Consider the following 25,129-nt stretch of genomic DNA (forward strand, 5'->3'; position numbering starts at 1 on the left):
CTAGATTCCCAGATTCCCCTTCCCTCTCACTTATTTCCTCCATATCCTCCCTCAATATACTCCCATGAGTAACTAACACACATTTGTATAATGCTTACAATCTACAAACTACTCTCACAGACATTAAGTCATTTGAAATAGAAATTAAACCCTCCCCACCCCCCTCCAGGTGCCCAAATGGTCACAGACACCTTCCTTGATGGCACAACACAAAACAATAAGGGTTCAGAAGGAATTGGCTTCCAAATGCGTCCGTTTTTAATAAAGACAAGGTGAATGTGGGAGGCGACAGCCAAAGCAGGGGAGCCAGTATTAGTCCTAGGAGGATTATACATGTTGCAAAAATTGTGCATCACAGCTTTTTAAAATTATAAAATGCCTTTATTTCAATTATATACAACATTTATCATATACACCTCAAATGTTCATAAAACTTTGGTCTGGTTGTATTCAATGATTTTGTAACAGCTAGAAAAACCACATAACATGTCCACCTGAATGGCAATGACATTCGTGCGCGTACACTTTGATTTTAATATTTAAAAACATTTAAAAGGAACACTTCATTATGCAGCAAACACACAGGGGCCTGCGCGCAGGCCAGTTTCAGGACGTACCAGCAAAACTGGATCGATAGTGCAGGGGACAGTCAAAAAGCATTCAACTGTCTGCAACTGTTCTTGCTCATTAGGAGTTAGGAATCTGCACAGGGATGGTTCTAACTTTTGATATAGTATTTGTTAATGAAGGTTAGACACTTAAGAAGGATTAGCCAAGAGGATAAATAAAGGGTATTTTCAAGGGAAGCCATCATTTCAAAAGTGTGCTCTTGATAGAAATGAAAAATACTAGGCTAATTTAAACAAATAGCTATTTTTAGAGAAAAAAAAAACCATTTTTCTTGGTAGCATTGTATATAAAAGATATAAGATGGGTAATGTGCACATAAAATAAAATAATTTCCCCAGCAAACAAACAAAAAAATCTACGTATCAAGGAATGATTGGTAATATGGTCCCCAAGACTTGATCTAGAGTAAGAGATCTTGCCTAGATCACCAAGACCGAGTATCATCTGACCTCAAGCCTTCCCTAGGTCTTGAAAGCGATGAGCTTCATTGTCTAAATGAACTCTCATTTCCATAAGGCACAAACTTTATCACTCAGTGACCTAAAGATCATTTGGCAGCTCGTTATTGCCTGGAAATCATCCATGCAACCTGTCACAACGTGCCCATTGAAATAAATATATTGGGGATAACTAGAAGGCACGGCCATCAGAGACAAACCCAAGTGGGAATCAATCCCATACAGGTAGAAGGCTGTTTGGTCTTTACAATAAAATGGCGTCATGTGCCGACATGTGTCTACACGGGCTTAGAGCAGGAATTGAGGCCGCCTTGACTTGGAACCAGAAACTAAAGCAAGGACTGTTGATGAGAGTTACTTGGTTCTCTGATCATCCTGAGCTCGCCATAACATAGCCACATCCCCTTATAAGGGACAAACACTTGGATTGCCTGGAGCTGAGATTCAATAACTGATCTAGGGTCACTGATTGCCACAGAGCCCAGCCCAGAGGCTAGGGCTGTCACCAGGAGAGAAACCCCTATTTTTCCTACAATATGGGATACGATATTCTGCAAAGTGCATTTCTTCCTTCCAGCTGTCCCCCCACCCCCACCAGCGGCTGGGAGCCGCCTGCCTCCACTCACGACATGGTGCACTCCTCTTTGTTTTTATCTCTCCCCTTACTGCTCCTGCCCTGAGCATCCTCTTTGCTCTCTGCATGGCTGCCCACGGGGTCTTCGGGATCATCGCCGTCTAGACTATTGCTTTCTAACGCTTCCTCGGCTGTCTCTGGCTGCTCCTCTGACTGGTTGTTTTCCTCCACGGTCTCGGTGGGAGACCCCTCACGAGGGGACAATGGCGCGTCTTGGTCTTCGGGCCCACTGCCGCCTGCTCCTTTATTCTCCTCTGTTGCTCTCCCGGCAGGACTATCAGTTGGGGCAGAATCTTCGGTGCTTCCAGCTTCGGCCGGCTCTGAGAGACCGACCTCTCCCTCGCCACCGGTTCCTGGTGGATGGGTGGTATCACCGTCAAGCTCTTCACCTTCGCCTTCATTGGGTTTCTTTGCTTTATCTCCTTCCTGGTTTGGTTTGTCATCCGAGTCAGCTTTGGGTTCCTCGGGACAATCCACATATTCGTCAAGATCCGTCCTGGTTTCCGGCTTCTCCCCTTGATCCCCTTCGCCAAGGGCTGGACTCTTGGCCTCCAACTTCACTTCCTCCTCTTCCTCTTCCTCAGTGTTTTGCAAGACCAGTTCTTTCTTAACGTCTTCAGGAGAGTCCACAGGGGGGGCTTTCTTCTTCTTGTTTTTCTTCTTCTTGTTCTTGGACTTTTTGGCCGAGGAATCACAAATCTCCCCCTTCTGGCCGTCTCTTTCTCCTGAGGGCACATTCTGGCCTGAGCATCCATTTTCTCCAGCTGTGACCTTCGAGTCCATTTTTTCCGGCTGACTGCTCTTGGGTTTTGGAGAAGACGGGACTGTCTGGATCACTTCCTCCTTTGTGAACTCATTTTCCTCCTCCTTATTGTGTTCTGCTTTTGTGAGATTTGTACCTTTTTCCTCCCCACTAACTACTCCCTCTTGGGCCCTGTTGCTGTCTGCTTTTGGCTCTACCTGCGTCCCGTCTTTGGCTTCCGTTCCTTCAGGCAGGCTTTCTGAATGGCTTTTGCTGAATTCCTCGGGCACCGTGTCTATCCTTTCAGCATCTGGGGTCCCCTGAGCTAATTCCATGCCGTCCTCTTCCTCTGGCTGACCCTCTCCCTGCTTTTCTACTAAGTCTTTCTCTTCATTTTGAGCATCTAGGGCCTGGCTAATCCCATCCCCTGGAAAGTGAGGGCTCCCTGCTATTTCCTGATTCTGATCCACATTATTACTCTTTAAATCCTCAGGGAGACTGGACTCTACACTAGCACCCAGTCCACTTCCATCCTCACTGGGTTCAGCCTGCGCGTTGGTACTGCCAGGGACAGAACGAGTCTCTAGCACATGGGCTGGATCCTTGGCTAATATCTCTGGCATCACGGCCCGGTCTTGTGGGGGGTTTTCTGCCTCTGCATTCCCATCAGGAGAGGAGGCCTTTGTGTCCACACCTGCCTCGGCAGAATCCGCCTGGGGCTGCTCACACTCAGGACTCTGCAAGACCGCGCTTTCCCCCACTTGGGCCACATTCTCACTCGCCACCTCCACTGCACTGGCTCTTCCTAAAAGACCATTGAGAAAATTGAAGGGACCACGTGATGTGGCAACCACTTAGGTTAACTCTCGCCCAACCCCCTTTCCCAAGGAGAGCGAACCATCCAAGAATCCCCATTAAAAAGAGATCATCAGCCTTTGCCAATCCCGTGAGGCACAGCAGCGACTGAATTAGTAAATCATCGGGACGGTGAAGCCCACCACCAGCTGAGAGACAAAGGGGGTTCTGGGGGACTTGGTTTTTGCAAGTCCAGTTCAGGCTTTCACAATTAAAACAAGCTTTGGAGCAAGCAGCCCGATGTCCTCCCCGACAATCAGATTCAGCCATGGACTCACTCACTGGTCAAGTTTGGAGACTAGGTCTGCCTTGCTTCTTTCTAGACTGCAGACTTAATTAAAACTCTCTGATTTTATTGGGGTCAAGTCCAGAGCATAACATATAATCTTCTAAGGTCTATGAATTCTCTCCCCCTCCCCTCCAAAAAAGGAAAATCCCTCAACCTCCTGGAAGAAACGCATCCTTAAACATCTATCCTACTTAAAATGGCTTTTGGTCAACCAGCCTATTAAATCTCATGGAGAGATTATTCTTTTTTCATCCACTTTCTATTTCTTTCCTTAATTTCTGTTCTTAAATATCTGACTCTCTAAGGCAGTGGTTCTCAAACTTTTGTTTTTAGTATCTTTATCCTATTAAAAATGATTGAGGATCTCTCCAAAGCATTTTTGCTTATCTGGGTTATATTTATAGACGTTTACCATATTGGAAATAAAAACTATTTTTGAATTTGTAGACCCTCTAAAAGGGTTTCAGAGATCCCCAGGATTCTCTCCAGGGGTTCTCAAACTACGGCTGCGGGCCAGATGCGGTAGCTGAGGACAATTATTCCCCTCACCCAGGGCTATGATGTTTCTTTATTTAAAGGCCCACAAAACAAAGTTTTGGTTTTTACTATAGTCCGGCCTCCAACAGTCTGAGGGACAGTGAACTGGCCCTTATTTAAAAAGTTTGAGGACCCCTGCGTCTAGACCATACTTTGAGAACTACTGCTGAGGAAAGGGAAAGGAGAGTGGAGCTCTGTCTGGGGCACTCTGCATGACGGGGTAGCCAGTGTACAACAAGAAAAGGGACTTGAGCAGGAAACGGCGAGGCCTCCAGCTCCACGATCCCGTCTTGAGCAGGAGTGGTGAGGTGTTCATGCTCAAATAAAACCAATTCGTAAAAACCCAAGGATTCTTCAAGCCCAAGGAACAAGTGCTCCTCTGCTCACTGAGCCTTTCTAGCAAGTCACCTGCTCTAAGAGATTCATCAAATGCTTTTTTGGACCAAAGAGAGCCCGTTTCTCCCTGACTGGTCAGTGCCTTCAATGAGGGAGGTGGGAAGCTGGCGTTCAGCCGCCTTTGCCAATCTCTATCTTCTTCAAAAACCCAGAAACTCCAGATTTGTTTCTAAACACACGTGTAAAATCTCCATTCTTTTTGTCTTTGGGCTTTCATGTTTCCAGAAGTGAAACAAAAAGGAAGCGAAAGATACTGAGTGGAAAATTTAGACATGGAAAGGATCTTATAGGCTACAGAATACAGGCCCCCCTCGTTTTTACAGATGAGGCATAGAGGAATTAAGTGTTCTACCCAGTTAAGTGTGATAAGCACAATCTGAACTCAGGTCTCACTCCAAGTTCAGTGCTTTATCCATCGTACTGGAGGTGTCAAATCATGGTCTGTAACTGGCCTCCCAAGTGAGGCCAGAACCAGATTGAAATGTAATGGGGAAATATTCAATAAAATAATATAAAATATAGGTAACGTTACATTTGAAAGTGAAATAACTAGCAGCTTGCAGGGATCCTTTCGTATGTTTTAGGACTTCCTGCTTCTATGAGTTGGACACCACCGTGCCCTGCCGGCTGGTCGCCATGATAATATGATTATCCAGACTCCATAAAAAAGTCAATAACTAGTGTCTGGTGAGGACCTGTGCGCGCTGCAAGTTCTAAGACCTACTACATATGTTTGAGCTCATAGTCCCAAAGGGCGTATACATTCAGGGGAGACAAGTGAGCTCGGTCAGTGACCAGTGGAACATGAGTCATCCAATTGCCTTAGATTGTATAAACTGTGTTAAGCTCTCACAGCTTCACACCCCTTCCAGAAGGCAAAGTACCATGGGTATAAAAATGTCAATTCTGGCAAAGAAGGGAGAACACTGCATGCAGACTTATTCCAACCATCACTTCCTGAGGAGCACAGTCAATATGCTGGCCCCATACGCTGATGGAAACTCAGAATCACAGTCCCAAAATCTCAGTGCCAGCTGGGACCTTTGGGAGCACCTACATATGGATTTTTGGAATGGTCAGGTATTCTTTACCTTACCTGACTGATTAAGAAATATCTTAGATTTTTGTAATAGATTTCACTCTAGCATTTTAGATGAGAAAATCTGGTGAATGACCTTGTTTGATGTCAATATCATCACTAGTCTGTCTTATGAACTAGAGATAAGTTAGTTAAAGAAAACTTCCATGTTAGAGATGTCTATATCCAACTGCACTTTCGACTGGGAGTTTTGGTCCCTTGAGTCTCAGTCTTGCTCAACTGGGTTGAGGAACTAGGGAAATGTACACTTAGGCCATCCATGATTGCTAGTGAAAAATGTTGCATGACAACATATGCAGGTAATCAGAACCATTTAGCGGCAGAATGCACAAGAAGTGACAGGACACGGTGACATGCGGAGTGATTAGTGAACTGACCGTGTGATGATGGATGGCTTCAATTCTGATCAAGCACAGAAGGTGACTAAAAGATGACTAGAAAGAGAAAAAGGCCCAGAAGGCAGCAAGTTCTTACCAAGGGTCCCATCGCTGGATGACTTCAGGGCATTTATTTCTTCTTGTGGCACCTTGGGAGATCCCAGGTGGCTCACGTGACTTAGATGATCTAGAGGTTCTCCATTGGTGGTGATTTCGGAATTCAGGATGATTCCATGTTTCTGTGGACAAGACAGGATCATTGTAATATTCACTAAGGAATAGTAATCAGCCTATTTTAGAAAAATCTCTTCTGAAGAAGGTGCTCTCTAAAGAGACTGCACATATGAAGGGGTTGGTTATGGGAAAATATCTTAAAATGCAAAAAAAAAAAAATTCTTTTAGCATTTGCAAACTGTTCTGGGATGTGGTCCCTTTGTATGGATCTGCCAAATAGATCATTCTATCTAACTTTTAAGCCTTCAAATCATGTCTAATCATGTCCGTGAGGTATTGTTGACATTAAGGTATTCCGCTGCATGTGGAATTAATTCTGTTTTGGCAAATCTTACTACCCAGAAAACTGATATAAAATGAATTTACTTCCCCCTTGCCATTCATTATAAAATGTATTATCAAAATAAATAAATTAAAAAATGCATCATTGCAAAGATCTCATAACAAATCCCCTGAAGTGGTCCTATTATTTGCATTTTTACTGCCATGATTCCCTTGGACTGGAACAAATAGCCATATCTTATATATTAGAAAGGCCAAAGCATGCAAATTTGAATTCATGCAGCCATTTTGGGAGATTCAGTATTCACACTTATTAGGATGTAGCTGTATTTTAAAACCCAAACAAATCCATCCAATCCTCAACTCCTAAAAGAAAGGATTTAAAATGGGGGCAGATCTCTACCCAAGCACAGCCCTATGTAAATGGGACTTTGCCTGTCATTTTCAGAACTGCTGGATTTTTCAGCGCCAGGACCTTGCCACCATTTTCATGCACCCATCCCCTGATCTCCATTGTGGGTATTTTTCTCATGCTGGGAAAACTCCTGAGCTAGACAGACAAAGTCCCAAGAATTGAGCAATCCACCGCCTCTGTTTGCTGAAGGATTTACAATGTCTAGTTGATCTGGGTTCCAGTACCAAACTTGACCATTAGATGTCACTTAGTCATAAATTTCTACTGGCTGGTTTATTCACAGGATCGTTCATTTTATGTCATTGGGTTTGGCCCAGTTGGGCAAACTAACCCAACCCACACTGAAAGTTCCTTAAATCTGTGGCTTCAGCTTCCGTGAAACAACTGGGTACTTTAGCCCATTCTACAGATTTGGATTCTAGGATCTACATTTGTTTAAATAGGCAATCCTCCATATTCCAATAAAACGAATGATAAACATGATTAATGATCAAGGGACACACATTAGGCTTCCAAAAACAGGCTGGATTTCAAGAGGAGAAAGAAGTGGGGACAGCGGTTTTAGGCTCAGGGCACGGTATGAGCAAAGGCACGTAGGCTGGAAATTTCAGGGCACTATAGTGGGCAGTGAGCTGGACAGCAGAGAGAAGCCTGGGACAGGCAGGAGGGGGTTAAGGTAAATCTTAGAAAGGCTTTGAATTCTGGGCTAAGGAGAAAGATTCAGGGACAAACTGAGTCACAAAGAACAACACGAGAAGCTAGTCTGGGTGAGAGGTTGGTGACAACCCTCAGGAAGTTTACAAGGGATTATAAGCATTAATATAGCGCCTACTGTATGTAGGCAGCTAGGTCTGGAGTCAGGAAGATTCATCATCATGAGTTCAAATCTGGCTCAAATACTTACCAATTGGGTGACTCTGGGCATGTCCCTTAACCCTGTTTGCCTCAGTTTCCCTCTCTGTAAAATGAGCCAGGGAAGGAAACGGCAAACCCCTCCAGTATCTCTGCTGAGAAAATCCCAAATGGGGTTGCAGAGAGTTGGCTACTACTGAAATGACAACAATAGCACCTACTATGTGCCAGGCATTGTGTTACGCACTTTACAATTATTTTCTCATCTGATTCTCAGAATGGCCCCGGGAGGTAAGTGCTGCTATGATTCCTCATTTTATAGCTGGGGAAATCGAGGCAGGCAGAGTTAAGCATCACAGGGTCACACATTTGAATCTGGATTTTATGGTTACCAGGCCCGGCGGTCTAGCCACTCTCTGCCAGCAGCTGTCTCTGGCTCATTTACTCAGAGCTGGATGGAGCCAGAAGCCATCAAATATACCCCTTTATTTCACAGATAACTGTCCTGGGAAAGCTTTGAAATTAAAATGATTGGCAGTCTGCAAATCTCCGAGAGTGCTACGTTTCACACTGACACTGACTGGGTAGAGGGGTGGCCTCGGGGTTTGTGCATCTCAGTTGACCCCACCCCCCGAGAGACCTCCATGAGCCCCTGGGGGGGCTCCATCGGCCAGGGGGACCCGGGCCCGTGGCTGCAGGTGCGGCCGGGTCTGGGCTCCGTACCTTCAGTTCCTCCTTCAGCAGGATCGCTTCGGCCCGAAGGTCATCTCGCTCACTCCGGATGGAATCAAAGTACTCTTTTTGCCTCTCTAACGCCTGAGGCGGGCGGGGACCCGGAGAGAAGGCACAGACAGGAGGAAGGTGGAGAAAGCAGAGACGGTTTCAGAAACAGCAGGAAGAGCAGAGTCTGGCCCAGAGACTAAGAGAGCCTAAAGCACTGAGCTACCGGACAGGGCAGGTGAAAAATACAGACGCAGTTAAGCGGGGCCTTCAGTGCAGGGTGGGCAAAGGGCAGGGGCCAGAGAGGGTGGGTCCCTATAGTAATCCTCCTCAGGTACTCGGGGAACAGAGGATGGTCTCGGTCACTTTTGCTTGGGCCAGGGGCGACTGCATGGTGGGCAGAGGGCTGGCCTCCAAGTCAGGGAGGCCCATTCTGGCTGGGTAAGCCTGGGCAGGCCACTTAATCCCAGTGTTCTGGGCTGTCCCTGAGACTGTATACAATGTCACAGAAAAGGGGGCGATCTGCCCTGGCAGAGGGAGTGCCCGAAAGCAGTGGAATCGCCTCCATCCCTGCCCCTCCCACCGAGCGGCTTTCTCCCATGCCCGGGATGAGAGACGGGGGAGCCACACCCCTGGCTACTGGCCAGTAACAGAGGAAGACAGCTATCGGTGGGGGCTCCCCCTGGAAACCGGGAGTTAAAAAGGGAGTTCTGATAACTAGATTCAACGTATCTGCCTTCTTTGGTCATTCTACACATTTTATGTGTTTAAAAACATCCTGGGAAGGTTCCCAAGGGATCTGTGCCAAGGGAAGGTTCCCAGCCCTGATGGAGGCACTTGAGAACTAGTCTGGAAAAGCTGGTGTTAGTTTGGGAGGTCTCTGTCTACTCAGTACACAAATACACAAGCCCACACACATTATCTATGTGTACACATACGTATATATGCACAAGACATCGTGTGCTCTTCCCCCCATCCACCCATGATGCTCTTTTTCTACTGCTCTATCCTCTAGCTGCCTATTTTAGCATATATGCCCTTTTAGGTTACAAATCTATTAATGAACAGCTATAAAATTTAAATTAAGTTCTATAAATTAATAGCTCTAAGTGGTCGATCTTATTATTGCTGTTATTATCAGCTGGTATAATGCAGAAGTAAAGGAGATACTGTGGAGAAGACAATCTCAGAATTTCAGCGCTCTAAGGGGGCCTCAGAAACCGGCTGATCCAACCCATATCTGAACCAAAAAACCCAAAAAGCCCCAAAAGGGCTCCACCAAATGGATGCTTCCAGGACTGGTGAACTCCCTTCACTTGCGAGCACCCCCATGCCCCTTGGGGGCCCAAGTCAGCCGTCTAGAGTACAAAACATATGGGTCATAGCACAGTGCTTTAAAGACAAGGGTATTAAGGGACCCTAGAGGTGATCTAGTCCCTTTAACAGAAAAGGAAGCTGAGGCCCCATGAAGAAGCCACATTGAAGCCCAGGTCCTCTGACTCCGAATGCCATGTTAAGTCTTCATGCCGAAGCAAAAAGAGGCCTTCGAAGCTTTCCTGATTTAAGGTGAATTCTGGAAGTTCGTTCATGCACAGTCAGTTTTTATTGAATAACAGGGACTCAGTGAGTGCCTATAGAGGCTGCCTTTAAAAGAAAGTCATTTTTTTTTTTAACATGGTGATGAAGAGGGGGTTTGTTCAAACACATGCCCAAAGACTTGAGAGGTTCCTACCCCTATCTTTTTGTCTTTCCATTCTATTGTTTCCTGAAGATCAGAAACCTCCCTGATATAACTCTCCTGTTTCTGCTGCAGTTGTCGGATTTCCTGAGGGACAGGAGCAGAGAAGACAGAAAGCAGATTAATGGTTAAACAGGTAGACAGAAAAGACTGAGGGTCCTGGTGGGCCCCCGGGGAGCAGGAGAGAGAAAGTCCTTTCAGATGTGACAGTGGGTCCTTCCCCAAAATAATCTGATTTCTCCATTGCATTCTCCATAAAATTATTAATAATAAACAATTATCAAAAATATCAATAAGAATTTAAAAACAAAACCTCCCAACCCTGGACTCTCAAAGATGTCCATGGGATGAAGGCCCAAATTCTTCATTTCTCCCCCAACCTTCGCCATCGCTGCTGCTGTCAGCTTTTAAGGGTGACCTGGAGTCAGAGGACAAAGGGGTTCCATCAAACCACTTACCGCCAGCATCTCTTCTCTTTGTTTTAAGGCCTCTTTTGCTTCAGCAAACTGGAATTGCAGCACGCTGTGAGCGTGCTTCTGCCTTTCGAACTCCTGTAAAAGACAAACACATGAAGAGGAGGGGAAGGTGAACTCACAGAAGCTGGGGTGGTTCTGGTCGGTGTCAATGACTTGTTCTTAGTGGCCCCAAGGCCCAGCGCACAGTAGGTGCTTAAAAAGAGCCGGCTGAATAAGGGTTCTAGTGACAAAAGTGCTTGAGAACAAGTGAAACCCCAAAACCAGGCTCTTAACCTGAGCTCCATGAATTTGTTTAAAAAACATCTGGGGAGTTGGGTTTCAGTATCACTGGTGTCCTCTGTAAAGTTCTATCTTTTATTATTTTATTAATAATTATCTTCTTCTTGTGTTGTTTTATGCCTTTAAGAACGTTACTCTAAGAAGGAGTTCACTGATATCACTGGCTGCCCAACAGGGATAGGGCTGGTAGGGGGTCGTTGCATGAGTCGATTTAGCGTGTCCAGCTGTGGCTGATCAGACCGACAGGAGCTTGGAAGGCTCTGCCACAGGTCGGACACAAACAACCCTCATGAACATTTGGGATGGACTCTCTAACTTAGCTCTGTAACAATGTGATAAAAGAGAGGGAAAGCAATGCCGAAAGAAAGTCCTATTTGCCCTTGAAAAACGATTTCACGATTACAAAAAGATCTGTAGTGTTCTTGTGGAAAAATCTGATTTGGGTTGAAGTACAACTAACACGGTTTCCCAGAAATCTCTGTGTTCAGTTGGACTGGGTTGTGGTTGGGGAGAGGGAAGGGAAAGGGCCGGGACCCAATGGGTTTTATTTGTAGAACAAATAGCCGTGATTTGGCCATGGACTTTCAAACTCTATACGAGCTAATCCCATCCTCCTTTTCCCCTTTTCTCTTTTTACAAGAGTTCACTGGTGACCAACAACCCAGCTGCGGATGACGGCACCTTACTCACTTTGTTTTTTTCTTCATACTGCCTTCGAGATTCAGCCAGTTGTTCTTCCAGTTCTAACAAGGCATCCTTTAGGGTGTCAACCTGGTACATGAAGTTCATCTTCTCATTGTCTAGTTGGGCATTCGAAACCATGGCCTTCTTGTATTTCTCCTCGACCTCAGCCAGGGAGTCCTGTGGAAATCACCCCATAATTAGAAAACCAAAGTAAAAGATTGTCATTCGTTGGATATTTCTTAGGAAATTAATCTTTGGGGGGAAGAGAAGAGAGGGTACCGCTGGTTAGATCTTTAATCTGTTAACTGAAAAGAAATGAAGTTAAATTAAAATGTAATGACACAAGACCTCTAATCACTATTCAACGAAGAATTAAACCTATCTATGGAGGAAATGGAATTTGAAATAGCAGCCATCTTAATCAGGTCTCAAATCCAGGCCCTCTTTCTGAAAAGGAATCTACCACAAATAGTCATTTGAAGATTGTGGTTTCCTGCTTTTCCTTGTGGTAATATCTTACCAGTGAGTGATTTAGTTATTAATAACCCGGGGTCTGGAGATGAAAACGGTTCACACATTCATCAAGATGGCGGACAAACGCAAAATGGAAAGATCTCCCGATCCCCCAGCGGCTACGTCGGCTTGGAAAACAAAGGGATCCCACCACAAGCAATATCTGAAGCCGCATACGCTTCTGCTAGTACTACACGCTGCTGCAGGGTCTTCCTGATTTATGCTCACCGTTGGAATTAAACCTACTCTTCACTATGTTTCCAAGAGAGGAATAAGAATGGTCTAGATAAGAACCCTGCAGAGTCGGAGAACACAGCTCCAATTTTGCCACCTCTCACCATGGGATTTTAAGGCAAATCACCCAACCTCTCTGGGCCTCAGTTTCCCTTATTTGTCAGATGAAGGAACTGGGACAAAATCTAGGATCCCAAGAGCCTTCAGGATCTGCTCGATAGAAACCAGACGAGTGAAATATCTTCACTGAAATGACAGCATCGGAAGAACCTTACATCCGGCCATCACCTCAACCCCACCATGTCACTGACATCCACTTTAAATGCCCAATGGGCTCTGGGTACAACAAACCAGCTTTTGGCTTGTGAACCACCATGACTGGAGGGAGCACTCAGGGCCAGCTCAGTATGTGTTCTTGGACTCCTGGAGGCTGAGGCCGTCCATGAAGAGGAGGACGGCCCAGCTTGATGGGGGGAGGACGTGCAAGGAATAATGGGATCCCCAGAAGACTGGTCTTGAGGGCAACAAGGGGCTGGTTTTCATCTTCTTTGGAGGGTTGGATTATGTGTTCTAAGGCAGAGCCAGGAGTAGCCAAGTGACTTTTAATCTCCCTCTGATAATCATTAGCTGTCTGGAATGACTCCTGAGCCAACTAATCCCTGGGTCCAGAACGTGTAATCCTCGGTGTCCTGTCCTTGAGACTGTTATCCTCAGATCATATCTGAGCTGGGCTCCAGAGGATCAAGTGTGCAAATGATGTTTTACTGAATCCCTCTGCTTCCCTCCCCTGCCCTGCCGGACACAGCTACTTGTTCCACCGTTCTCTCCCAAGGAGAAAAGGGAAGAGACCAAGGCCGATGGGGCATTGTGGAGAAGAAACCCAGGAAAACCTGTATTCAAATCCTGCCTCAGATACTTCCACGTTCATTTCTTTCATCTACAAAATGAGAGGACAGGACTCAGTGACTTCCCAGATCCCTTTTGGGTCTTGCGCCTATGATCCAATGACTTACAAGCTATTGCTGGGTCACAGAGACCCCAAGTTAATCACTTAAAAAATGAGCCAAAAATAGAATCAGAAAAATAAAAGTAACAAAATGGAATCAGGCCATAATCTATATCTAATACACTTTCCTGATGACCTCTGGATGAGGTCATGGGATGCAGACACTCATCCTACTGGTCCCTTGCCAAGGCTCTCAACCTAGAAAATCTGCTCAGTGACTTCTCTTGGCTAAATTCACTTCCCAAACATTCAAACTGTTACCAAAAAGCATGCACTTTGTCCTTTCCTCAGAACAAGCCACGGATGGTGAGTGTGTGGGAGAAAGGAAAGTCCAATTCACGTGAGACCGTACCACCATTCTCACCCAAAAAAGCACTACCTGACTTTGCAGGCGGATGCTGAAACGCCCTCAGACAATTCGGGGGCTCTAGGATTCTGGGCCGATCCATCGCCAACCAGCCTGACCTGCTGGGGAAGGGACTGTCGCTAACCCACCTAACCTTTTGTAAGGACTATTTGTGGGACCGACCTGAGCCAAAGAAGTGGAGAGAGCCTCAGCTTAGGCCTGTGGGCAACAGTTAGTTCTGGCTAAAATGCTCCCCTCCAGGCTTGCCGAGAGCCTCAGTCCCACAGGGTTAAGGGGTAGAAAGCCCCAGGCGGATCCCCTCGAGATCCCTGCACCCCAACATGCCCACAGTCCGGCCAGGGTCCTGCTCATCCTGTGACTAAGAAAAGCTGGTGGGTCACCAGTCCATAAATTCAGTGCAAAGGTGGGTCAAGAGAGGGCCCCAAGAAACATGCAGACACACAAGACCATGCCCTCCATCCTCCAAGGGCCTCCCAGCATGCACCAGTGAGCACGTTAGTGACCGTCCCTATTAACTCATTCTGATGGGAGCCGTGAGATCTGGGCGGGGGCAGCCCCAGCTCCCATGAAGATTTTAGGGAAAATTCCCAGCGTGCTTTCGGTGAAGAACGTGGAGACTCGGCTTAGTTCTGACAGAGTTAGGCTGGTTAATGCACCACACACAGCCACCGGGTGGCCGCCGGATACCTTCATCTCTTTCAGGCCCTGCATGTATTTGCCTTCTACGTCCTGAATCTGGTCCTTTAACTCATTGATTTCCTGAGAAAGACAGCAAGAAGAGGAAGGACATCACGGGGATAGAACTACCGACAACGCTCGGCTGCCGAGCTCATGGGCAGGCCTTCCCTGCACAGGGAGGAGCTCGGTTTCCACTTTCCCAAAGGATAAAACAAGTAATTCAGATGACGCTGTGAGCACGGGAGTGAGGCTGTACGTTATTTTGAGGATTCTGGGAAATATGGAGAGTCTCCTATGGAACTGCCTGGCACAGAGGTGATGATGGAGCTGGGACCAAGGGTCCGAGTTCAAAAGCCAGCTGATTTCTGATTATGGATTTGGGACTGGATAAATGCAGAAATAGAAGCATGACAGGGGCATGATGGGAAGCAGAGAGAAAAAATGCTTCCTTATTCTCCATGGCAGGTTTTCATCAAAGGCAGTTTTTCTTTATTTTTTTTTTTGCCGAGGAAATTGGGGTTAAGTGACTTGCCCAGGGTCACACAGCTGGGAAGTGTGAAGTGTCTGAGGGCAGAGTTGCACTCGGATCCCCCTGACTTCTGGGCTGGTGCTCTACCCATTGCACCACCCAGCTGCCTTTCATAAGGCAGTTTCAAGTCAGAAAACATTCATGAAGTTTTACCTTGATTTCCCTCATGGAGGCCTCGGTGTCCACGGAGATGGAGGTGTCCCCGCTGCCCCTCCGAGAGGAGGTCCCACCCAGGGAAGCCAGCGTGGCCGCTGATAGGCTGGGCATGTTACGAGAGCCCTGAAATAATTCAAGAGAGGTTTTCAGGACTGACGACAGTCTTCTACAGCCACTGGATCTGAGCAGTCTTTGAATCTGTACGGGTTTTATAAACACATCCCAGCCCTTTATTGTGGTCCCAAGCCCGGAAACTGGCAGTTAGGTGGCAGTGGCCGGTAGCAAGATGGTGGTCCCATCCAAGGCTTCTCCCTACCCTCCCACCCACCCTGGAAAGACATTTGCAGTGGGATGCTACAGGGAGCTTGTGAGACTCGGGGTTTCCCACAGCAACTCCATCTCGCCTTTCCCCATATTCCCTGGAAATCAGGTAGGTTTTTCCTTGTCCATTTTATCTGTGAACTTTGAACGCTACAAAGCTGTAATTTTTTAAAAAACAAAAGATAAAAATATTAGTAGAGCCTACTCACCTTCTCAGCAAAGTCCTTTTCTGGCCTCTCTTCAACCTGTCCAAAAAAAAAAAAAAAAAAAAAAAAAAAAAAGAACTTAATAGGCAAATATTAACTGTTTTAAAGCAATAACCGGTGCATCTGCTGGGTCCCCTTCACCGAGGCAAGCACGTGTCACAAAGAGTAGAGTGGCAGATTTCTCAGGACGACTCGAGTTTGAGTCTCGGACACTTTCTACAGGACCCAAGTAAGTCATCCGGCCTCTGTCTGCCAGTTTCTCCCTTTGTAAAATGCAAATGTAACAGCACTTACATGGCTGCTGTCGTAAGGAACCTCATGATGACATTTTGCAGATCGCAGGCTTCTAGAAATGCCAGTTAACCAATCCGTGTTGTTAAGCTCACTTTGTATGTGAGATTTCTAAGTAACCTTCCGCCTCCCAGGGCTAACAAACGCATCGATGCTGATAAATGCTGATTTACATTGTCCCCAAATGACTGAAAGTCAGGCCATTTTTAAGGCTGGACCAGCTCTAAGAGGCACAAAACTTGGAAGACGGAACAGGAAACAATATTTATTCCTCATGCAGAGTTTTCTCATTAGACTCTATTAGCAGAAGGACTGATGGGGGAGAGGGCTAATCAATTGAATTTGAATACATTCCCCTCATCTGAGCACCAGCTGACTCGTTCCTAAATTCTCCCTTCTTAGGAGAGCCCAGCGCGCCCCTCTGCCTTCTCTTTCAGTGCTGTTTCTCCCAATAGAACGCAAGCGCTTTGAGGGCAGGGAGCGTCTTGCTCGTATTTGTATTTCTGGCACAAGTTCCAGGCATACAGGGAGCAGGCAGGAGATGAGGAATAATCGTGTCTTCTTCACTGGCTTGTGGTGGGAATCAAATGAGACTGGGGCAGCTCGTTTCCGCCGGGTCTGACTGTTTATGACCCTCATGGGTTCTTGTTTTTTAGCAGATACTAGGGTGGTTTGCCATTTCCTTCTCCAGGGCCTTTTGTAAGTGAGGAAATGGAGGTTAAGTCACAGGGCTAAGTGACTTGCCCAAAGTCACACACCTGTTACATATCTGAGGCTACATTTGAACTCAGGTCCTCCTGACTCCAGGGCTAGCATTCTATTCACTGTGCCATGTAGCTGCCTGTCATATCTCACAGTGGATGTAAAGTGCTCTATAAGCCTTCAAGTATTGTATGGATGCTAGTTATTATGAATGAGCTAACTACAGACATTTTCATTGTAGATGCGACAGGTGCCTTAACATGGTTGTCCTAAGAAATGACCAACAAAAACCAGCTGCCAATCTCTCCATCTCTACCTCTCTGAGTCTGTCACACCCATATCTCTCTCTCCTCTCCCTCTCCATGTCTGTCTGTCTGTCTCCCCTCTTTCTCTTTCATCCCTTCTTCTCTCCATCTCTCTCCCACTCTTTCTTTTTCTTCCTTCTTTTCTCCTCTTTCCCCTCCCTCCCTCCCCCCCTCTCCCCCTCTTTTGTTCCTTCCTCTCTCCATCTCTCTCTCTCTTGCTTTCTCTCTTTCCCTTCCTTCTTCTCTCCCCCTTCTTTCCTGTGTCACTCTTTCTGCTTCTTGTCTGACATCTCCCACCCAAGGGAGCCACAGGAAGCTCAGATACTAAATCAAGGGGTCTTAAACTGGGGTTCAAGGATTGGGAAAAGATCCCAGGGATTTCATGACCTTGATTGGGAAAAAAAAATCACAACTTCATTTTTGACTAAGCTCTCACTGAAAAATTAGGATTTTCTTTCATAAGGCACATAAGCAACAAACACCCCTAAAGAGTTCCCTGTGAACCCCATGCTGTGAGGTATTGCTGGTTTGGAACTGTGGAGAGACTTCCCTGGCAGGCCAAATGCAAGTTCAGTTGAGTCAATTGATAAACATTTATTAAGTGCTTACTGTGTGCCAGCCAGGCTCTGTATGAGACACTGGGGACAATAAAACAAGGATGGACAATATTTCCCGACCTCAGGCACCAATGTTCTAATGGGAGAGATGACATGGAAACATCTGGACAGATGCTTGGTATAATCAGAGTAGATGGAAGGTACTTAGGGAGGAGAAAGGATTCTGGGAAAAGACATGGAAGACCTCCTGCGGGAGGAAGGATTTGTACTGAGTCCTGAAGGGAGTCAGAGAAATAATTCCTGGTCTGGAGGTCAGACAGGGCAAAAGTATGGAGGGAGGAAATGACTGGAGGAACTGATATCTGAGGAATCGAGCAGGAAGGCCAGAACGACCATGATACGGTTCTCTGACGACCAATCAGTCTTTTATGTTGAGTCTCATGAATCCGTCAAACCCGTCAGGTCCTGCTGCCAGGGTGAGCTTCCTGAAAATCCCCTTCATCCCCTCCGTCCCCCCCATTCTGTTGCCCTCCATCTCAGACATACTCATGGGTACACATGGGAAATGAATTTTGGAAGGCAAATATCTATTCAATATTCAATCAATAAGGACATTAGTTCTACTTAGCAAAAAAGCTAAAACTTAACTGAACCCAGTGCCTGAACTTTATTTAATCATGCCGACTCTGGCCAAACTTTCTAAGCAACCAATGGAGCTCTTGCTAACTGTGCTTTTAACTTCTGATAGACGTGAGCACTAAACATATCGAGGGCCTCAGTTCACTGGCTGGACAGTGCCTAGCGTGGAGCCGGGGCCTGGAGCCGTGGCAGGGAAGGAGACAATTGTCAGCCTCCGAGAGCTTCAATCCTCTCTAATGTTTGATCAAACTTTTCCCTTTTCTGGAAATCCACAATGACGGGGTGAACCACCTTTGCCACCTCTTCACGGGGACGGGGCCTCTTAAATGATAGTTTAAAGTTCTGCCATCCTTGCATGTACCCGCCAGTGCCCGGGGGCACACGCTGGCCGAGCCAGAGAAAACAAAGCATCCAGAGTCACGGCTTGCAGTCCCGGACAGAAGCGGGAGGCTAGGAAGGAGGGCTGGGCTTGGCAGCCATTAGCACCCCCCCTCCCTCTGCAAGGAGCCACAACACCGAGGCAGACTGGGCAGCGGCACAGAGAGAGCCGGGAGAGAGAAGGGATGTGGGGGTGATCGAGTTGTTAGACCAAGGCTGATGGGAGCTACAGAAGGAAAACGTGGTAATGGGGGTGGGGGCTGTAGCAACCAGGCATCCTCAGAGACTAGGAAAGCTGCCCCCGCTCCTGGCAAGCTCCAGGACTCAGAAAGTCCCTCTGAGCCAAAGGACACTCGAACCATCAGGGTCATTTGGGCCCACCCGGCCCTCTCCTCATATATGTCAACAGCCGCGGAGTTTGGGCTTTTGGGGAAATCTTCCTCAGCTCAAAGGCCTGTTCCCCCACCCCAAAGTCCTTCTCTCCCTCCAGCCTCAGCTACCAAATGACCTTGTATCTGCTTTGTTTTATTTCCACAGGCCATTTCTTTCAAAAGAAAATAGTTTTTCAATACTATATGATGCTCAATTCTGATGGACCTGGCCCTCTTCAGCAATGAGATGAACCAAACTAGTTCCAATGATGCAGTCATGAACTGAACCAGCTACGCCCAGGGAAAGAACTCTGGGAGATGACTATGAACCACTACTTAGAATTCCCAATCCCTCTATTTTTGTCTGTCTGCATTTTTTTTTATTTTCTTTTCTTCACAGGCTGATTGTACACTATTTCAAAGTCTGACTCTTTTTGTACAGGAAAATAATGGTTTGGCCATGTAGACTTATTGTGTATCTAATTTATACTTTAACGTATTTAACATGTATTGGTCAACCTGCCATCTGGGGGAGGGGGTGGGGGGAAGAAGGGGAAAAATTGGAACAATTTTTTTGCAACAGTCAATGCTGAAAAATTACCCATGTGTATATTTGTAAATAAAAAGGTATTAAAAAAACAAAAACAAAACAAAAAAAAATGTAGATTTTTCATATTCATGGGAGAGCTCTCAGAGCTGGGCTGGGCAGAGACCAGACAGACCAGTACTTGTACAGTAAATGACAAATGTCCCGATTCCCATAATCTGAGTCAGCATCTACTCATTTTGCTATTTCAAGCATGGAAAAGGTTTTTCTTTTTCCTTTAGGAATAATTAGAGTTTGTCCAACTTGTGGGCAGAGGAGGGCAGATGCAGGAACGAGGGCAGTCCGACAAATACTGCGATTAAAGAAATCTCTGCTCCCCCCGGCCCCCCAAAGGGCCCAGAATCTGTGCTCCACAAGCTCATTAGCGCCTCCCACCACACCCCTCTGTAAATGAGTGTCTGACCCATCCCTCCTTCACTGAGTAAATGTGAGTCACCTTATCACAGGCGAGCTCCTTTTTGGGATACTCGGCTTCAGCCATGCAAAAAGCTCAACGGTGCCATGGGTGGGGGCAGGGGGGGGAGGGGGGAGAGACATGGCCAAAGGCCACTTGGCTCTCCCTAGAACATTCCTGAAAATGACTCTGTGCTGCTACTCGGGACAGAGCGAAGTCCGAACCCAGCCTAGGAACCGCCATGGGTCCGATCTCAAACAATGTCTGTGTTCCAAATTCAGACGCTAGGTGGCAGGTTTGTGCAGGACCAAAGTTAGCTTTTGGGATAAGGGACAAAGGTAAATTGGGTCACAGGCGTTATTGCTGGAGGGGCAGCATTCTCTCGTTGCTCCTGGAGGCCCAAGGAGACACTGGATTAGAGCTATTCCCTTGCTGTATTCCTGCCACAATGCTATGCTGTAGGAATCTGGGTGTTCTGGGTGGTTCCCAAATGCTTAGGAAAGGGAGAGCGGTCCCTGGGTCTTACATTATGCGGGACTGGGAGCCCGAGGGCTTCCTGGAGAGGAAAGAGGCTGGGCTGGCACCTCAGAGAAGCCCCAGGGAGTAAGATCAGGGACAGGGAAAGCAGTCGGAGCGTCAGAGGCGGGGGCTGCGGAATATTTGCTAATGATGCCAGTATTGTATGGGGAGTAGCGAGTTTCCCCTCAACGGAAGTCTTCAAGCAAACAGTGAGTGAACGTACTTATCAGGCATATTGTAAATTCTTTCAGTTATGGCTTGGACTGGAAGTGGTTCCTGAGATCCTTTCCCTCCAGCTCGGTCCTGCCTCGGACATCCACCAGATAAATAATTAAGTCACCCTCAGCCTCGATTTCCTCATCTGTAAAATGGGGATAATAATGCCCTGCCAAGCTTCAAGTATAATCACATCAAAATTAGCTGATATTTCTACTGACATTTTGTCCAAACCGGATGGCCACCACACATACTGGCATTCTGGCTTTGCTCTACCTTCTTTCGAAGGAAGGTTCCAAACTAGGAAAGACTCCCATTTAACGAGTAAAGAGAGATTTGCAGCTCAACAACCTTGGGAAATATTTGCTACCTTAACACTCGGAGGAGCAGAATTTGAGAATTCTTCAAAGGATCCTGCAGGCTGCATCAACCAACAGAACCTTTTCTCATCTTTAAGAAAAGAGATTGTAGGATGAAGATGTTGATTTCAAAGTAAAATTGTTTCCATCACTTGATGTGGCCAGCCCAATTAAAAAGAGTCACCCTCTCATTGTTTACAAAGATCTGTAAAGAATTGTGGCAAGCAGCATCTCCTCAGAAATATTTTGTACGGACATTCAGTTTACAAGGACATCTCAATGTAAACTAAACACATGCTCTTAAAAAACAACACTTTATTTTTGTCTACTCAAAATGTTGAGGTCCAAATTCTCCCGCCCCTCTCCCTGGACTGAGAAAGCGAGCAGTTTGATCCGGGATGTAGCTGTGCGCTCCTGCAAACCTTATTTCCAAAGCTGTCATCGCCGTGAGCCTTTTAACAAGAAATACTTAATAGGCTGGGTTTGTATTTGACTAATGCTAATATCATATCTTGATACTTAAATGTAGAAGGTCCACTAAGGTTTCCCATTATCAGACTTCTCCTAGCGGAATATACGCTCCCCCTTTCCTAAACATTTGGGAACGACCCAGAACACAGACTCCTACAGCCTAACATTGTGGGAGGAATACAGCAAAGGAATAGCTCTCTCTAGTAAGAGATCCTTGAGCACTGTCCTTAAGATGTGGCCTGGGACTGGTTTGTGTTGATTTTAGGAATCATTTCAGGAAATGTGATATAGGAAACGTAGAGTAGTCTTCATCTTATTGTCAAATAATGGTGGTCACTAACATATATATATATATGCATATATATATTAGTGATCATTATTACATTACACACACACACACACACACACACACACACACGGAATGAGAATAGCATTCATTTGAGCCTAAGAACAACCGCGGGAAGTGGGTACTATTAGGATCATCATTTCACAGATGGGGAAACTGAGGCAAACAGAGCTATATGACCTTAGGCAAGATACTTTGCTAACAAGAGTTTGAGGCTGCATTTGAACTGAGGTCTTGACTCCAGGTCTGGCGTTTTGTGCACTATGATATCACTTAGCTTCTTGTCAAAGAACACAGCTTGTTATTGAATATTCCAGATAAGGATTTTCCCCCTTCTTTTCTCTTAAAAATGAGAGAGTTTTTTACCCAAGCTGAGAGAAAGTATGTCACAATGGAAAGAGCCCTGGCTCTGGAAGCAAAGGATGAGGGTCTTTCTCTCAATCACTATCACACAATATAGAGAATCCTTTCCAGGAACACTGCTGGCTTGGGGCACCAATTACCCTGGCCTGCAAATGGAGCCGGGAGACAAAAGAGAAATCGTCCTTTGAGAACCGTGTGTTTGAACTGCAATCAAAAATAAACCTTGAAAAAGCCACAAAATGTTTGGCAATATCAGATTTGTGAGGGCAGACGAGATGGAGTTGGTACAAACCAGGAGAATCCTAGGGGATTGGGGAAACCAAGGTACAGAGAGGTTCTTTTATTTCTCCAAGGTCTCACAGTAACAGAATCACCTCTTAGAAAATACACACACCACCTGCACAGGCCTGTATAAACCTTGGGAGTCACAAACAATGTGGACAAAACCCAGTTCCTGCTCTCAAGGAGCTCACATCTCTCCTGCTAATATCAAAAAACCAGGATGGAAGTGATGACCTCCACAGGCCTTGCCCCATAGGCCACGGAAAAGGAAAGGAAGAGGGAAAAGACGAGAAATTGGGTCAAGAGAGTAATAAAAACGTGCTCACCACTGGACTTGCACGCGCTGAGCTGGCCCTGGAGGACGCCCGCGATCCGGAGCCCCGGTAGCCGCTGTACTCGGAAGGCTACCCGCCCGCACACACCCCAGAACACAGGGGAGAGAAATAAAGGAGGCCAGTTAAAGACAGGAGGAGAAGCAGCAGCTCCGGGGCGGGGGGGGGGGGGGGGGGGGGGGGAACCCCCCCCACCGGGGGGGGGGGGGGGGGGGGGGGGCCCGGCCCACACACACACACAGGACGGGGGGGAAGGCGAGAGTTTTCACTCCAAAATGGTGGGCTGATCAAATGGACCTCCACGCATAAAGAAGGTTAAATAAGATGGCAAGAGGCAGCCAATGAACCTTAAGGGGAGTAGGAACTGCCCAGCCTCTGTTTTTGACACTGGGTGGTCACAAGAAACTGGATACAGAGACCCAACCACCCAGAGCCATCGAAACCAAAGCCTTCATTGGGATAATGGCCTGACCCCATCGTTACTTCCTACTGACCCTGGAACAGGAATAAATTAGATTTAGATTTTAATATCGACCCAGCACCTAGACAGTGATTTTTCTCTTGTTTAAATCACAAAAAACCCAGATCTTGATTCATTTACTCAATATAGGATTTAATCAATGCCAGCACGAGGGCAGGGACCTCTTATTTCTTATTATTCTAGTACCTACAGTCAATCAACGAAGCATTATTGGTCGAAATGCCTGGGCTCTGGGATTAAGTAGGAACTTAGTTGTTTGCTGATTTTGTGAAGGAATGAACTTTTGGACAAAGAGCCCCCCCTGGGTTTTATTCCACTAAATGGATATTATGGTTTATCTTTTCCTGATGAAAAAAGTCCTCAAGATCAGCCAGCGGATGCAGTGGACAGAACACTGGGCTTGGGGTCTGGAAGAGCCAACTTTAAATCCAGTCTCCTTATTAGCTGTGTGATCTTGGCCAACTCACTTAACCTGTTTGACTCAGTTTCCCAATCTGTAAAATAAGGATAATAACAGCAACTACCTCGCAGGATCAAAAGCTTGGACTGTGATACAGTGGCAGAAGCACTGCTTCTACACGTGATTCTATACTATAAAACTCCCTGTTTTTCAGCTCCAAATAACAACAAAGAGTGGAAAGATGGATCTGGCCCGGGCTGTTTCTATTGAACAATCACAGAGGTACCCAAGGGCCCAGAGATACCATCTAATCAGCCCCTCTCTTTGCATATGGGAAACAGAAGGTCAATTGAGTAAAATGACCAGAGAGGAAATAACTGAGATAAGATTTAAACTTTTATTTAGAAGAAATTAAAGCATTAGAAACTTGTTTTTACTAGTAACAAATATGAGGAAATGACTTCTGGCAACAATAAAAAGGGCCTGGCACCCAGAGAATGCTTTTCAACAGTTTCTTCACTGAGCTTCAGTGACTTTTAAGGGAGATAATAAAAATATTATTCCCAATTTAAAGATGAGGAAACTGAGGTAAAATGAGTTATTCATAATCACTCAGCTAACAAGTGAAGGGAAACAGGATTAAAACTCAGAGCTTCCTGATGGTAATTCCTAGGGTTCTATTGCTTATGTCAAGCTGCCCCTTTACTAATCATTTACTTAAAGTGAGAAAGAAAAAGAAATCAACTCTTGGAGATATTTAAATCTGGAATAGGACGACTAGCCAGATCCCCAAGAGCCAGCATCATCATTGTTCCTATGAAAGGATCTGAACTTGGTCCTATTCCACTGAATGTTTATACCAATGACTTGAGTAAAACTGTGAGCAAGCTCGCTTCTCAAATGTGCAAATAACACGAAGCTGGAAGTGAGAGCCAATATCCGGAATGGGAAGCAGGAGCCAAAAACACACTGACAATTTAAGGCCCAGGGCTAAAATCCAATAAGAAATTTAGTAAAGAAAACTATAAACTCTCAGGTTGGGTACAGAAAGCAATTCTGCAAGTACAAGGAGCTTGGTAATCATTCAAAAAAGATCTGGCGTTCTAAGCAGACTGCAAGTTGGAGTAGGGACTGTTTGTTTTTAGCCTTTCTTTATGTTTAGCACATGACCTGGAACACAGTTTAATAAATGCTTGTTGACTGACTGCAGAGGCACTTTAGGAGTGGAGAAGTGACTGAGTACCTGAGTGGAATATGAAGCCAACTTTTCCGGGCTCCTCATGCAGACCCCTCTCCACTCTGCCACACTGCCTCCTCTCATCAAAGCTACTTGTCAGAGAGTGCTTTTCCCCCCCAACACCAAAAGGACATTGAATAGGGAAGCCTATTTCTGTGGCCGTTCATTTCAC

The 25,129-nt window shown here is 46.1% G+C and overlaps 1 protein-coding gene across 17 annotated transcripts in view; it reads right to left on the minus strand.

Annotated features, from left to right (window-relative positions):
• Positions 1-235: 235 nt before the first annotated feature.
• Positions 236-25,129, minus strand: part of LOC100921442 (leucine-rich repeat flightless-interacting protein 1) — a 165,665-nt gene continuing 140,771 nt past the window's right edge. For 11 of the 17 annotated variants that reach the window (XM_031968232.1, XM_031968229.1, XM_031968224.1 and 8 more), the window contains 10 exons: positions 22,834-22,911; positions 15,711-15,746; positions 15,178-15,303; positions 14,505-14,576; positions 11,704-11,874; positions 10,717-10,809; positions 10,253-10,345; positions 8,524-8,616; positions 6,115-6,256; positions 236-3,269 (listed from right to left, as the gene is read on the minus strand). In XM_031968232.1, the coding sequence (XP_031824092.1) occupies positions 1,711-3,269; positions 6,115-6,256; positions 8,524-8,616; positions 10,253-10,345; positions 10,717-10,809; positions 11,704-11,874; positions 14,505-14,576; positions 15,178-15,303; positions 15,711-15,746; positions 22,834-22,911 (2,463 nt within the window). In that variant the 3' untranslated portion in view covers positions 236-1,710. The remainder of the gene's footprint in view (positions 3,270-6,114; positions 6,257-8,523; positions 8,617-10,252; positions 10,346-10,716; positions 10,810-11,703; positions 11,875-14,504; positions 14,577-15,177; positions 15,304-15,710; positions 15,747-22,833; positions 22,912-25,129) is intronic. The other 6 variants (XM_031968238.1, XM_031968237.1, XM_031968236.1 and 3 more) reach the window with 4 other exon arrangements.

Source organism: Sarcophilus harrisii, chromosome 4, assembly GCF_902635505.1.
Source record: "Sarcophilus harrisii chromosome 4, mSarHar1.11, whole genome shotgun sequence".
Classification (NCBI taxonomy): domain Eukaryota; kingdom Metazoa; phylum Chordata; class Mammalia; order Dasyuromorphia; family Dasyuridae; genus Sarcophilus; species Sarcophilus harrisii.